The following is a 15,500-nucleotide window of genomic DNA, read 5'->3' on the forward strand; positions in this document are numbered from 1 at the left end:
AAGCGCTGATACATAACGCTAACGCAAATCAAAGCCGCAAAAATAAGCCCCTAAGCCACAACAGGAGAATACAAGATTGGAGGAGTGATCAAGCCTAAGTCTTGATGCCCCAACCCTGGCCTCGTAGCAAGCACCCACTTGCATAACGCTAGTTATAGTCCCTGAAGTAGTGGAAGAACCCGAAGACCCACGACCTGGCTATAAGGGAACGACGCACAGTCCTTATTATGCGCCCCGAGGAGCTCAAATACAAGGCCTCGAGCACACCATGGTAATAAGTAGACCTTATAGGCCTTTCACACCAACGTCGGCAAGGTCCTTCCAGTTCACAACGCCGCCCTTGCGCCCTACTACAATGACCTCTCCCTGATCTCTACTTTGTGACAGGCGACTCTAACGCCGGCCACTACACCCGACAGACTGTCAAGGCTAGGAACTGCGGCAGTGACGTCGCATGCTGAACGCCTCTAAGACCCCTGCAAACTTCCAAGGGAGCACCCGTCAACCTCTCCTTCATGAACATACCTAGCGATCGCCTTCACCAGGTGATCCAGTCTATGAAACACCTAACATTACCTGAATTGCCTACAGCAGCTACAAACATCAAGAGTTTAATGACGAGAGTGTGGTTGACAGTACCTGCGACTTTACGCTTTGCGATTGGCGGCATGTCTGCTATTTGGACTCCTTAGGGTTTCTTATCGAATTGTAAAATCGTGGAAAGTACAACGAGACCTGTATCAAATTAAGTTCTCGACTTAATCAAGAAGCAGTAAGTGTGATTGAATCCACAATACGAGCTGTGCTTATCATTGAATGTGCTTTCCGCTAGCTTCTCTGATGTTTGCGCCGAACCGAGTTTATAGTCGTCATGGTATAGACAAGGGCAGGGAAAACCACAAGATGCAAAGAGCTGGAAGGGTTTATTCTTGGGATTAAGCGGGCGCTCAAATCCGGTGGACATGACCAATCTATATCTCTCCGAAATCCATATAGCTGACAAAACATCTCTACTTGACGGGACCTCTCTGTACTCGTTTGACCCGCGGTCAATGCCAGGGGATAATCTCTGTCCTACATATCGCTGGTTTTGCAGCCACTGGCCTGAGAAATATTGAGAATTCTTAAGATATTGTAGGATGTCTGGTCACATTATGTCCGAGTGTAACCATTATCGGCATTTCATTTGTATGGATTTATCACAAGAGGGAGCTAGAAGAAACGAATCGCAATCTATGTAGTTACGTAGCAAGAAACGAATATATGGCATATTCTCAATCATAGTAACCGGATCAAGGTCAACAATATGCCAAAAGTCTGACAGTAGGTGCTCACACCCACATCAAGAGCCCTATATAAGGCGTTTGGTATTATGCGTACTAGTCCTGCGATTTGATAAAAGGTTGCACCGTTTTGTATATTGAACCTATGAGCTTCGCAGTCAGATTGTGCGGCTTAAGCGATTTGTCGAGATTGTAGAACTTGGAGCCACAGATATCCCCCTAGCAGACTCGACCCCTACGGAGCTGGACGAGCTGGCATCCTCACTTGTGAGTCTACTAACATCAGCAGCAAAGACATCTGGCCGGTCCGCAAGGAAAGGTGGACGGCCAGCTCCATGGTGGACGGAGGAGTGCGCCGACGCCGCGGCTGCTTTTCGAGCCGTCAGAAGAAGCTACCCTCTCGGCTTCAACCAGATGTTGTTTATATTGCGCGGTAGTGCTGGGTGAAAAATGTATTTTAAAACTTTTTTTTTTTTTTTTTTTTTTTTTTTTTTTAGATGAGAGTTCTTCTGAGGTTTATATCTCTAAATGGTTTCATCTAGGACTTTAAACTCTAAATCTAGGACTTTCAGACTGTTAGTCTGAATCCTGAAGGGAAGGGGGATCCCCGGATTTTCCAACACCAGCATGTCCTGTGCCCCAGTAGGGGAGTTTCGGGGCCTATGGCCCCCCGGACGAAAAATACACATAACATAACATAACGAAGGGCCTCGTAACTCCCCGGACCGTCGCACAGGAAAACCCATAAAATACAGTATTTCAAGTAAATCAAGCAAATCAAGTTTGAGGCATTATGAACTTACTTACTTGAAATATATAGGGCTGTCAACTTACTTGACTTACTTGAAATACTTGACTTGATACTTGAATTGAGGTCAGCGCTGTCTTCAGGAGCCCGGCAAGTTAGTATATAAGGGGGACCAGATGTACCATCTTCAAAAATCAATGCAGCCCCCACAGCTTGCTATCCCTTATTCCCCATGCTTCGAACATTCAAGTAAGCATTCTAACTATAGAGTATCCACAATAAACAGCAGAACGAAGGTTTAGGAATGGATTTGGGTTCTGCCTAAACTATCTTGCTAAGTTGTTTTATAAACAGGTAATATAAAAAAAGAGATAATCTAAGAAGTAAAAAAGAAGATAAATTAAGAGATAACAGAAGATAAACTAGAAGATAAAGAGATATAGCTTAAAAGATACCTACCGTATGTGTATGGAACCTAGGTCTAGTTTCACTAATTATATACCGCGCTTAGAACGAGATGCTAGAATGGAGCTTTATACAACAAGACTAATGGAGTCTGAGATGTTATTGACTATGAGATTCCGCCGAAATGGTTTTAAAATAAATCACTTGCAAGTATGACAATTCCCAGACACGATGTTTTATAGCCACCAATACTTTTGGATCCACTCAATCCTGTCCTTCAAGTGCTTCGCTGATGCTGCTATAGCTGCCTGCTCCTGATCGTCCAAAGACAGGTGCAGGGTGCTCAGAATTCCTTTCCTTCCAATGATAGCAGGCATGCTCAGACAGCAATCGAACTTAGGTTGGAAATGGCAGACGGGGCTGATTTCACGCTTGTCCAAGAGAATAGAACAGCATAGGTTTGCAGATATAGAAGCAATTCCGAATACGGCCGAGCCTTTACCTTGCGTAATGACTCGGGAGCGATGCTTATAGGTGCTGTCGATTCTTGCACGATCAAGAGCGCTAAACATGTGAACCTCAGAAATGGGGACTGCACCAACAGTTGCCGTCGACCATGCAGTAACTTGGTCTTCTCCATGGACACCAACCACAAAAGCACCTATGGAAGAGGGGGAGACCTAGAAGATAGGGAATTAGCCACCAGAGGCAGGAAACAAGGGTGCTGCAGTGGTGAGTACTCACCGAACCTCGAGATGCAACCATTCTGCGTAGCCTGGAAGTATCCAGAGAGGTTCCTGAACCTATGACTTGAGATTTGGGAAGCCCAGACATTCCCTGAGCGATGGAAGTGAGCAGATCAACAGGGTTTGCAACGACGAGCAAAATAGTGTCAGATCGGAATGGCTTCATTGCGTCCATGACTTCCCGGATCATGGACGTGTTCCGAGACGTGCAGTCGATAGTGTTTTGGCCTATTGTAAGCGAAGTGAGCATGATATCCGAGAGATTACAAATGATTATGACGATTGTCCATCCCGTACCTAATGTGTGCTTAGATGCGGCGGTGATGACCACGATATCACTCTGGGCCGCCTCCCCATACGTGGCAGATCGCACTCGTGTGCTGCTACCAGTGCTGTAGGCCACATCCGAGAGATCCTCGACTTGAGCGTTTCTCAAGTTCAAGTCAAGTTCAACGAGAAGCAACTCGCTGGCGATGGAGCCCAGTGTTAGATTGTAGGCGATGGCCCCGCCAACTTCGCCGACGCCGACGATTGCGATACGAGAACCCGAGTCCATTGTGTGATTGGGTAAAAGAGGTTAGATCTCTCGCTCAACGACACCTCCTCTTGTTGATTGCCCGAGTTTGATGCTGTTCCTTATAAATAAGGCGAATGTCAGGCTCTTGGCAGTGAGATGCGTGGCAGTTCGAGCGCGTGGCATGTTCTGTTTGTTCTGATGTTTTACCTTCGTCACAACAGGATAATATGGAACTGTGGCGTTCGGGTGTACAAGGGGACGGAGAATTTGACAGACACATTGTTGGGGCTTGGGGGAAACTAAGGAGACTACCATGAAATCCGTCCAAGATTTAGTCTATGTGGGGTAATTGATCTTTAGACCGAAAAGCAGCACCATCAGATGACCGTCCACTTTGGCTCTGGTAGTGAATGCAGTTGTAAATATTTTAAGCATTGAACTAATCGATGCGCACGGTCAACCTTCATGCCACTTGATGCATAAAGACTCAAGCCGACTGTCCTTGAACGTTGGCACAGCCTTTGGGTTGCCACACGACATACTGTCACAGGATGATGACACCACTGTCAGCCTAAGAACCAATGCACCATCATATCATATGAAATGATACCACGTCATACCTAATTCGTCTCAGTTGACCACTGTAATCCTACGGCCTGGCGTAAGAACATGTGACTTAAGTATTGGAACACTTTGTGTATCCTATTTTTAGTATCAACAAGGCACTGTTGCATCGTATAGGCTGAGCGCTGGTCTCCTGTCACCAGCGTCACTAACTGCCCGGCCCGAGTACACGCAGTCTCGGCATCACAAAGAGCAAGTATAAATCAACCTCTTCATCTGCACATCTCGATTCCCCGTCTGTCTCATAATCACAAGTCAAAAAACAATTCTCTTGCTATCAAGCCACTCAACCAATTGTTTAATAATCTTCCTTTCCTAAATCACTATTATCATGAAGGTCAATACTGTTCTCGCCGCCTTTGTTGCCCTTGGAGCCGCCACTCCCCCTCCTGCTCCTAAAGGCTGCACTCCAGGAACCTACTCATGCGCACCAGATACCAAGGGCTGGCAGGTCTGCAACGTTGACCGCACCTGGGTGGTAAGTCTTCTGTTGCCTTATGGATCCTTGATTATATGTTAATGTTTTGCTTTAGTTTGCCGGCGCTTGCCCTCCAAAGACTGGATGCCTTTTCAACAAGCAGAATAGCTCACCATATTGTGTACCCCCAGGTTTTCACTTTTAACCTATCTTGATGAAACTCTCACCTGGTGTTGATGAGTGTCACGTTTGAGGACAGCAATCCAGCTCTATCGAGATTCATCGTTGCATCATTCTTCAGGTTCTCAAACACGCGTTTTATGTTTCGATATCTCGTTTAATTTTATTAAAGGAGTCGATTCTTCGTTTGGAATGCAACTGTCGAAAGGGGTTGTTCTGTTGTGACATGCTATGAAGGTCTGAGTTGGAAGCGAGTCAGCCAGTATACGAATCGGCTGATGAAGTTAGTTACAAGCATCTTGTGTTTTGAAAGCTAGTCTAGTATCATTTCATTTTTGGCTACTTGCAAAATTTCTTGTAATTATTCCTAGTAATTATTTTGCTGTTTGATAGCAACTTATCCATGCAACAACGACTTGGTGCGACGAGAAGTTAGATGTGTGGCATGATCGTGATCAAATTAGGTCTCTATCTGAACTCAAGCGATGCATGAGTGTGTAATTACATCTACGAAGCTTTCCCTGTATTCACTCTGTATACGCTTGTAGATACCCTCATTTGGCGCTGACTCAGTCTGGTAGCCCATATCGGTGCAGTATCAAGCTCACAAGTCTGAAAGATTCAAATTTGGGTCAATTGAGACAGTGCTGGTGAAAAAGGTGGTAGTGGCTTGCATGGTGCCTGCTTGACTGGTCTTGCCTCGTTACAAGCAATTGCGGGGGCATCATAGTATAGTGTCCGTTATTTGGAACTGTTTGTCCAGGCCAACGACCTTGGTTACGTCTAATCTTACTCGGCCCTTTTCACGATAGACGGTGCGATCAAAACTGTCAGACTTTCAGTGACACAACGGGCTTGAGCCAAAATTGGCAAGCAAGTCAAGAATTGATGCTATGGAGCTCAGGCGAACCTTTGACCCGGTAGCCTCGGATACTGTACACCCAAGAAACAACCCAACCAAGTTCAGCTCACGCCACTCCAATGTCATTCGCAGACATGAGATTGAACATGGCGGAAGGCCACCATAATGGTGGCTGGGGTTAAGCGTGATGTTTAGTTTAAAGTTTTCTCATGTTATTAACGGATTAATGAATGGAACGTAACTTCTTGATGACAGCAAAGCTACACATTGTTCGCTATCTTATTCGTTGACTATCCCCTCGATTGTGTTAAGGCTCCAGGAGGTATTCCGCCCCATATCACCCCTGTCACACGACAGGTACATGCGGGGAACCTGACGATGCATCATCAATCATTCCCACCAAAAACATCATACAAATCATTCTGAAGTTATCAATGAGCTCTCAATCAATACCTACCAACGCCTTCAATGCATATGACGACCAAAGCTTCATCAGGGAGGATAACAGCAGCCGGGAGCATGAGTATGATAGCACCCGGCGACCCGACTTTCCTCCCGCAGAAGACCGAGGGTTCAATTTCCAACCGTTCAATATGGAAAGGTGCGATCTTAAGGTCAACCAGCTGCCCCAAGAGCCGCTGCACCTCTTCCAACACTTTGTGCCTCTTTCCCTAGTCAACAGCTGGGTTCAATATACCAACAGCTGGGTCAACAGCTTGCGGGAAAGGGGCGTTATTGATAGCCGGAACCATGAATTGGAGGGCCGGTCACGGCTGCAAAGCTGGAAGCCTACATGCGCCGCAGAAGTGTATATCTGGCTTGGGGTCATAATTTATATAGGAATCCATAAGGAAATTGCAATTGAAGACCATTGGAAGACTCCTAAGCCGGGGGAGCAACGTCCTGAACAATCTATCATCAAGTTCATGACATATTACCGGCTTCAACTCCTTCATCGTCACCTTCGCCCCTTCGATTATACCAAATTTACTGACGATGAGAGCTTCCCTGAGGTCTTTCAATGCGCACAACCGTGGTCTGAGCACATACAATATGCCACAACGCAGCTCTGTGAGCCGGGCTCTCATCTCGCTGTAGATGAAGGCATGATCCGCTATACAGGGAGGAACTCAGAGGCCACATATGTGCCCGGCGAGCCTATTAATCCAGGCTTCAAGGTATGGGTTGTGGCCCAGTTAGGTATCTTTTTACGGTGGATTTAGCACCAGCCCGGTGCAGAACACGGTCCTGTTGGCATTGAACGTTCAAAGAGGAAGAAATCGGTTTCTCAAAGAGGGAGAGGCGGCCGAGGAGGAAGAAGAGGAAAAGTCAGCCGAAAGAGGAAAGCTAGCGAGGCTGATAAGGTTGAAGAAGTTATCTACGTCCTCACAGACGGCGGGGATAAAGTGATTGCATTGAACTCGACTCAAAGCGTCGTTATTGCCCTTATAAATCTACTGCCGAATTCGATATATCACGTCTTTGTGGATAATCTCTTCTCCTCGCCAGACCTCTTTCTCTCTCTCCGTCAGCACGGCACGGCGCTACAGGCACAGCCCGCCCTAACTGTGGCATCTTCAATGAGCTCATTGATGCCAAGAAGAAGGATAGATCAGGGAAATCAAGGTTCAAATTCAACGAGATCAAAGTCATCCCTACCCCAGATAATCAGGTAGAAAGCCTTGACTCTATTAGCTACGATTTCCTTACTAACTTATCTATTCTTACTACAGGTAAATCAAATCGTGTGGAAGGATAAAGCCCTTGTGTTATTCCTATCAACCGTGTTTAAGGGCGATGAGAGATGTGAGCGGTGGAGGAAGCGGCCGTCAACAACGACTTCTACAGCACGGCCAATACAGCGATTTTTTGGTGACGAGCCAGTCAAGCTCATATCAATCCCTACCGTGGCTGCCGTATATAATGATGAGATGAATCATGTGGATCGAGGAGACCAGAGGAGGGCATATCAGGGCTACGATCATACTATACGCCGCGGCGCTTGGCAGGCTCTTGCTTGGGCCTTCCTGTTAGATGTGGTCCTTGTGAATAGCTTCCTTTTGCAACTCCACGGCCAGCCTCATTGGAAGCGATATACAAATCAGAAAGATTGGCGCCGGCGCATGTATAACGAGCTATTCAAAGCATTCTATAAGGAAAGTCAGCCATGGCGGAGATTTCGGGTTGGGGATGAATTTACGCCCGTGGCACAGCATACATATGTCCAAAGAGGGAAAAAAGGGAATTGCGTTGCTTGTCAGGGTTATCAGCTTGGGAGGCCTAGGTCAAGGAGCTCAATGAAGCTTTTGGGGCTAGTCAGCAGCAATAAAAGAAGGCATCAATCAAGGTGGGGATGTAAGCAGTGTGATGTCGCGATTTGTCCGAGATGCCCATCAAAACGTATTGGAGCTACAACCAGCAACACCGAGTTGCAGAGTTTCCAGACATGCAAATTTGCTTCACAAAAGGGATTGTTAATGTCGAGTCTTCGGCGGTGCGTTAGGCTAATGAAGTGTTCGGAAATATCCGGTTAAGATTGCAGGGCGAATCTGTTCTTCTTGATTGAGGATTGGATACTAGAAAAAAGGTCATGCTCTTTTAGTGTAGTCTTTCAAGTGTGGCTTCCCAGTAACAGAGATAGAGAGCTCGAGTCACCGCGAGGTGATGCACCAAGAGATGTGTTTAACTGCAATGCGCTCTCAAGAACTCGATTAAGCCAGCACTCGACGAATCAGAGCAGAAATAGGAGAATAGAGTCTCGTAGAATGCTTCTTTGCAATTTGCCCAGTCAATGGTCCCGCTCAGAGGTCGCCCAAGCTGCTGCGATAGACAGCTGAAACGTTCATGTACCACCTAGGCGTTCAACTCGGATAGTGAGTGGTATGGCGGCGATGGATGATGAAAACAGCCGTGAGGATCCGGTCGGAGTATCGGGCGCGGTGCCTTGAAGAACGAACATGTATGAGTATGGGAAAGAAGTGAGAACGAGGGGGGATGCCGATCGTCTCCAGAAGCAGGAACGGAGTAGTTATTTGCCTGGCTAGCGTACCAGCCAGTTGGTGGAGATGAGAAGTAAAGGTGGAGAGCCTGGGGCATAGATGGCTTATGTTTCGGAATGTATGCCTATTGGGCAGCATCAATATGAAATCAATAGAATTGAATTACTTGTTAGGACGTCCCTTCGTGTACAGACGGCATGGGTCTAGTCGCTTATCTACAACATCCAATGCGAGCTAGCGGAAAATTCCGACGTACAAAGATTGGGTCCCTGAGTTGAATGGAACCCCAGCACCACATTCCTGATCCCTGCAGATCCTCCCTTAAGCTAGTCTTAACCCCAGTCGTCTAAGATTACGATAGATCAGCCATGAAACACCATAACTAAAATGATGATGTAGACATCGGGAGGAGTAGAGGTCTTTTTGGAAGTCTCCTCAAGGGTTCAAGGGTTTTTGAGGTGGGTCGAATCCACACACCCTCACTTGCATATCTTTCTTAAAGGCTTGGAACGTGAAGAATACTACTGGTCTACCATCGCAGGGCAGGTAACTTCACAACTTGGGGAGAAGAGAAAGACGCACACACAAAGACACAACAAAAAAATAATATATTTAACACCCGCCTGCCGCCAACCTTCAGCCGACCTTCTGCCTCTTCATACACAATTAACATGGACCAATCATTATCAACAGCACCTGCGAAGTCCAAGCGGAAGAGTAAGTTGCCTTTTTCCTTTATTTGTTTATTAGTCTTGTTTATTGCCCTGATGCTATGGATCTCCGTATTCTATATTCAATAGAAATAAAACTAAGCAAAGCAGGGCAAACTATCCTTACCATACTAATATAGCGTTGTTCAGGCACCAGAAGGGTTTCTACCCTTACTCCCGTACAGCTCGCCCGCAAGAGAGCCAACGATCGAGAGGCCCAGAGGGCGAATCGCGCCCGCACCAAAAGGCACATTGAGCGGCTGGAGCGCGAACTAGGGGAGCTCAAGAGCAACCAAGGTCGTGACCAGACCATCCAAGAGCTATTGCGCCGCAATGAGACAGTCGAGAAAGAGTTGATTCGACTCAAGGAGATCATGGGGGCGCCAATGGCCTCGTTATCTTCCCCTGGACCAGGCCTAACTCTACGACGACTCTCATTTCCCGACAAGCTCTCAACATCAACAGCTTGCAATGGCAACCTCAGCACTGGCAACGATGCTATTCTTTGCCTTCACGGAACACCATTCACTAGCGACTACAGCTGCCTCAACGACTACAGCCAACAATATATCCCCTTGTCTGACAACTGCAAATCCTTAGCGAGCACCATCTCTCATCCTATCCCCTCCAACATGTCGGCCCCATCATCATCAGGCGAATATAGTGCCGGCTATATCCCAACCAGCGTGCCCACTCCGGTCCTTCCCTTCAACGCCACTAGCTCCTCAAACATTTGCGCTATATATAATAAGGATGTTATCAAGATGGAGTATATCGAGGTGGGCCATCACGGTGCAATACCTCAAGCGCTTCGTCAACCCGACATAAAGTATGGCGAAGAGATTATTCACATCAAACATCTAGACGCCAGATTCTGCGTCAATTATCCTCCGCTTAATCCCGACACTCCCCATTCTCACCCCTACGCACTGCAACACTAGCAGCTGCAGTCCGCCTGGAACATGTAAACAAGGTACTAGTCTCAGCCACATTCGTTAGTTCGTTAAATTACCCCGCCAATTGAAACTGGTGTGTACCCACACTGATACCATTGACGTGCCGTGTCATGATCTTCTGGTCAGCTTGCCTAGCACTGTCGCTGGCAGACCCAAGCCACGACGATCTGTCAGATTCTGGGATGCGTATAACCCCGCTCCCTATACCCTAATTCTGGATCTTCATATGACCAGCGGCAAGCCACGAAGTGTGTTATTATAAACTACTTCCAAGCTTGGAGTTACATTAGCAAGAATCGCCATGCTAGCTGTGATATAACTGGCCAAACTTTGGCCTCCTGAGACAGTTGGAATAAGCCATTCAGGATTGGATTGTTGACGTGTACGTTGCAAGTGTAATGCGCAGGGCTAGTCTGAAAGACAACATATTGCCATTGGTTGCTTCCTGGTCTTGATTAGCCAATTAACACCATTCATTGGTGAACTATGATCGCCGAGCGGTCATCGTGAGAGGATCGGAGTTGTCCGGAGGCAAAGGCGGCCATTACTTTTGCTTTTTACTAATGGTGACAGAGCTCTATCAGTTTGAGGGTTAACAAAGACTCCGGATGTTATCCCCGTTGAAGATTAGGGTTACAGCAAGTGTACGATCATATTAACGAGCCATTTTCAGTGTGAAGGAAATAAGTAGCATAAAGCTAACTCATCATGATTGATGTTACAGTTCATTCTCGTCGGAAATGGTACCCTAAGGTCCAGGGAAACTCTTAAGGCACTAACTTCGTGCTTCCAGGAAGATTTTTCTTCCTTCCGTCTAAGGTTAGATGGATGGAAGGTCTGAAGAAATGCGTGGCTGCACCACGCGTCTTTGTCCGCGTCTATACTTTGAGAGTCTGTCTGATTCTGTGCAGTCTGGCTCTTGATGCACAGCTGTTCCAATACCCAATACCAAACCTTTTTCGTACAAAACAACTGGGGTGTGGATTCTAAGATGAAATATAGCGTGCAGCCGGGATGAAGTTGGCGAGTAGTTGCGACTGGGGATGTTAGGCACCCTCTGTTTTTTTTGCTTATTTTCCAAACCTCAACTCCGAAATGATTATTGGTTATATTCCCGAGGATTATACAGCTAGGCTTTTACGTAACAGTAATATAGCCGTAGCAAACGTTCGAGAATAAGCAATGCGGGCATATTTGTCATGATTCTTGGTGAATAACTGGTCTCTGGCTGTCAATAAAACCTTTTATTAATCTCTTAGATAAGGTCCACTTTAGCCCTTAATCCCGGGGTTTTCTACTATAGTTAACTCTACCCTTTCATTCTTGGCTGTCTGTGCTTTTATTAAACCACCTGTTGTGATGTATTATGTTTTTCCCTTGATAGTTGTAGTTCCGAGGTGATGGACTTATACATGTGAGGAGAGGTTGCTGGTGACGGACTGAAGGACGGAAACAGTCTAGTCGGGATGAGTATTGTTACCTTGTGGGTCAGGTTAGACAAGGAAGGGGCCTAACCTTTAGTACTTTCGCCAGTAGACCGCGGTCTAGAACGTCGCCATTGTACCGAGAGTTTGAAAGAACCAGTTTCGAGGATAAAAGACGTGTCTTCACAGTAGAGTACGGTCTTATCTAGTGTTAACTTGCTAATCCTGTTTTCCACGGCTCAGATCCTATGCATCACACACCTTAGCCTGGCAGGCGTGCAATAATAGTCACCACAAAGACAGGGAGTATGGCGGCTACGGGTTATACTTTCAAGCTTGAAGATATGTGGATATTACCCAGTCTGAACCAGCAGTGCTTAAGCTAAGAATGCAAACAGTCCAGCCGCATCCAGCTTGTCATTTAGGAGCTGCGTGACATATTACTTTACAACTTGCACAATCTTTTGCCCCTGATGTAACGAACTCAATTTAGCTTGGGGCCGCCTATTGACCGACAAAGATAAAGTTAAGCGCCGTAAACAGCCTAGCGCACTTGGCCATACAAGGCCTTCCGGGCGGAATGAATTTATTCATTTATTGACCGCCATTTCCCCCCCATTCACTCTGGCAATTTTGCATGCTCTCGTTCATCATTTGACGGCGGATCAGAATGGAAGATGAATCTTCAGTACTGACGATTATTCCTTCGTTAAATGCACGATGCGGACCACTCTCCTGCAAAGGTGACAAAGCATGTCAGCCTCCTCATATTTCGGCCGATATCTCAGCCCGACAATCGTCGCCGTCTCAAAACACGGCGAGGCAACTCTATGAATTCAGCTATTTCGCAAAACTACCCGCAGGAATCCGAAGCAAGATTTGGAACCTGGCTTTCTCTCCATCTTCTCCTCGAGTATACATTCCATATGCGCGCCGAATTGAAGGAAATGGGAGGCAGTACCCTCACTATCGACACGACTTGCCAGGATTTATGTGCTTGTGCAAAGAAGTCCGGGAAATCACCATCAGGAATCGAGAACTTTACCTTATCTCATGCAGATATGACGTCTGTACCTTTGGATATGTGGACCGCATATACGGCTGGGTTGATCCAAAACGCGACTTACTCTATATCGATCTCCACCAGGACATCAAAGGTCATTTTGATTATATCTCAAACGTCTTTGAAACTGTAATTCTCTGTCCGAAGCACATCGGGAATGCGTTACATCTGGAGGAACTGTCTTATTGGTCTACATCACTATCTCATTTTTATTCCTCAGAATTTGGCCCATCATATTCCTCGAGGGTCAAAGAATTACAACTCGTTTGCCGATCGTACAACCTCCCAATCTCCAGGTTTTCGGTTGGAACCCAGAATGATTTTTTAATCTTGGATCTTGACAAGGAGAATGATGTAAACTGGTTTCTAGCATTACGGAGCCGTCTTCCAAAATGCGACATTCCCTGGAACGTTATCGAAGATGATTTTCGCCGAGAAAGAAACCTTGACTGGCAACTTGGATTACTTAATGATTGGAGTGCAGGGGTAAAGCTTTTCGAGGGTCAATATCATATACGACTTGGCGATGCCGACAGCGAAGACATGCTACATCTTCCTTTGCCAATAGATGTGCAAATGGATGTTTTTGATATTGTTAATGATATTTGGGCTAATCCGGATGACATTTCCGATGATTTCCATGGCTATTTTTGGTTCATGCTGCCGTGGGCAGATTATGCAACTTTGGTCAGTCAAGTTTGGGCCTCATCCATCGGTGTAGAAACATTTCCCGAGGTACGACGGGTTGTACAATTTCATCTGGAGGGTTAAGACACGCGATTTACAACTTCGTAGCTGAAACGACGTATACAGTCTTGGATGAGTTTCGCAGGGCTGCCGTCAGATCAGTCAAATGAGATTAGGGCCTAAATCTGAACTAAACTAACAATTTACCTTCTATATCTACCCGTTGACTCGTGTAGGGCGAGCCAACTTGGCATTCCAACGGGTAGCAATATTTGAGCAAAAGGCTTTCAAAACATCTGAGGGTGGTATTGTGGCGAGCGTGACCAGTCCTTCGCCAATGTTGGGCGTTGATCAGATTAGCAGAAAGCCTAGGGTCCGGGAGTTTTATTTGGCCTGACACCATGGACGCTCCCTGTTGGATTTTTTACACTTGAGAAAGCGTACCCACTCCATCTGGCTGACTTATTTTTGCAGCCCTATCCTCAAGGTACAGGACTTAATTCATTCGTGACATCGACATCTCTGTCTTAGCCATGAATTCAATGAGTTATTAAACTTCAACGACCGCGGAAACAAGGCCCACTCACGACCTCTTTTCTTTGTTTCTGGGGGAGAGGGGGTGGTCATTTAAGATTATGCCAAGCCCTTGGAGGGGAGGGGGACTGGGCGAGATTATGCAGTCATGAAAGGCTTTACGCGAGGGGAGCGGGTGGTTCATGCCTGGGATGAGCGTCGAAAGGGACCGGTTAGCGGAGATGAGCGGGAAAGTGGCTGCAGCTTGGGTGGGCCTGCTGAGGGTTACAAATGAGCCTTGGTACAGACAGCTCTTTCGGCGATCAGCTGAGGATGATGTGATGAAGAATTACGCCTACCATACCATCCCTTCCGAGATTGATCGATAAGCCTGGGCATCTCAGCTTGGGGAGGAGATTATTCGGGGTCTGATGGTAGAGCTGAGCGAGATGTTGAGAAACATGAACCAGCGAGACCTTTTGGCGGAAATCCTCCAGGAAGGTAGACGGGATCAAGACAGGGCGTCACGTAATGTGATCAGCGGACAAAGACATGAATGCGGCCTAGTAAGGAAGTACCGGATGGGACCAAGAAGAAGATGCATCCCATGGCTCCATCCAGCCCCCTTGAGACTGTCACACATCCCAGGCGGAGTGTGGTTGGTTCATGTGGATGATGGCTCTATTCAAGGTGGTTGGTATTAATTACGAATTCTGGAGGCTAACAGTCGGGCGGCACTCGATTAAATCTGATGCCCTCGAGCAGCCAGGACGCGGATCGCAAAATCAGCAGACGATATGCACTTTCTGCGATCGCAACACCTGGTCGGCCTGTCTCCTTACGCCTTCTTGAATGAGTCGGACAGCAAAGCATCATGATCGACAGAGGGGGCGCTGTAAGACGAAAAGTTATACCTTGGCAGGCATCTACCCACATGCAAAGGTATCTTTCACCAGCCGCGAGTTATTTGACGTGGGATAAGAACAAAGTACCTCTACACCAAGGTCTTATGCAACAAGGCTTTCTCAATCTTAAGACACCAAGCCTCCCCTCGATCATGAACGAACCTGGGCCGCTTATGGTGAAGCAGAACGAACCTGGCTCAACGTCGGGACTATCAACAAGTCTATGCAGAGCTTTCATACTCGGGAAGGCAAAGCAAATGATCAGGCTGCAGGCTGCACGAGTTGCGAGGAAACGGTTGAGGTGCCAGCTCTAGTCTCCCGCGGATGGACGCATTCTACGTGTTGTCAAGGCGCATTAGACGCAAAGTATGCTGGCATGCTTGATATTCTGCAAATATCTCAAATTTCAGGAGACAATCTCTTTCAAGGCCACAAGCCGTGGCGAGTAATATGCTAGTTA

At 46.8% G+C, this 15,500-nt stretch overlaps 4 protein-coding genes across 4 annotated transcripts; 3 read left to right on the forward strand and 1 right to left on the reverse strand.

Moving 5' to 3' along the window:
• Positions 1-2,549: 2,549 nt before the first annotated feature.
• Positions 2,550-4,158, reverse strand: FOXG_16181 (L-lactate dehydrogenase). Its single transcript, XM_018396259.1, has 3 exons — positions 3,480-4,158; positions 3,181-3,410; positions 2,550-3,116 (listed from the first exon to the last, which is right to left on the reverse strand). Exons 1-3 carry the CDS (start codon positions 3,736-3,738, stop codon positions 2,673-2,675), a joined length of 933 nt encoding a protein of 310 aa, XP_018256790.1. The 5' UTR covers positions 3,739-4,158; the 3' UTR covers positions 2,550-2,672.
• A 278-nt stretch (positions 4,159-4,436) lies between these two features.
• On the forward strand, positions 4,437-5,494 carry FOXG_22357 (uncharacterized protein). Its single transcript, XM_018402764.1, has 2 exons — positions 4,437-4,801; positions 4,857-5,494. The coding sequence occupies exons 1-2, from the start codon at positions 4,655-4,657 to the stop codon at positions 4,944-4,946; spliced, it is 237 nt and encodes a 78-aa protein (XP_018256791.1). The 5' UTR covers positions 4,437-4,654; the 3' UTR covers positions 4,947-5,494.
• Positions 5,495-9,453: 3,959 nt separating this feature from the next.
• Positions 9,454-10,433, forward strand: FOXG_16182 (uncharacterized protein; the record flags this gene model as incomplete). The annotated part of the gene is made up of 2 exons (XM_018396260.1): positions 9,454-9,499; positions 9,643-10,433. 2 exons carry the CDS (start codon positions 9,454-9,456, stop codon positions 10,431-10,433), a joined length of 837 nt encoding a protein of 278 aa, XP_018256792.1.
• A 2,050-nt stretch (positions 10,434-12,483) lies between these two features.
• FOXG_22358 (uncharacterized protein) lies at positions 12,484-13,759 on the forward strand. Its single transcript, XM_018402765.1, has one exon. The coding sequence runs from the start codon at positions 12,543-12,545 to the stop codon at positions 13,704-13,706; it is 1,164 nt and encodes a 387-aa protein (XP_018256793.1). The 5' UTR covers positions 12,484-12,542; the 3' UTR covers positions 13,707-13,759.
• Positions 13,760-15,500: the final 1,741 nt, after the last annotated feature.

Source organism: Fusarium oxysporum, chromosome 3 (genome assembly GCF_000149955.1).
Source record: "Fusarium oxysporum f. sp. lycopersici 4287 chromosome 3, whole genome shotgun sequence".
NCBI classification, from domain to species: domain Eukaryota; kingdom Fungi; phylum Ascomycota; class Sordariomycetes; order Hypocreales; family Nectriaceae; genus Fusarium; species Fusarium oxysporum.

Bases quoted from the DNA above. Each gene is read 5' to 3' on its own strand.
- FOXG_16181 (XM_018396259.1), bottom strand. From the start codon at position 3,738: ATGGACTCGGGTTCTCGTATCGCAATCGTCGGCGTCGGCGAAGTTGGC. The intron at 3,411-3,479 runs GTACGGGATGGA...CGCTTACAATAG, and splicing joins CGCATCTAAGCACACATTAG to GCCAAAACACTATCGACTGC. The intron at 3,117-3,180 runs GTGAGTACTCAC...CCTATCTTCTAG, and splicing joins TGGTTGCATCTCGAGGTTCG to GTCTCCCCCTCTTCCATAGG.
- FOXG_22357 (XM_018402764.1), top strand. From the start codon at position 4,655: ATGAAGGTCAATACTGTTCTCGCCGCCTTTGTTGCCCTTGGAGCCGCC. The intron at 4,802-4,856 runs GTAAGTCTTCTG...GTTTTGCTTTAG, and splicing joins ACGTTGACCGCACCTGGGTG to TTTGCCGGCGCTTGCCCTCC.
- FOXG_22358 (XM_018402765.1), top strand. From the start codon at position 12,543: ATGGAAGATGAATCTTCAGTACTGACGATTATTCCTTCGTTAAATGCA.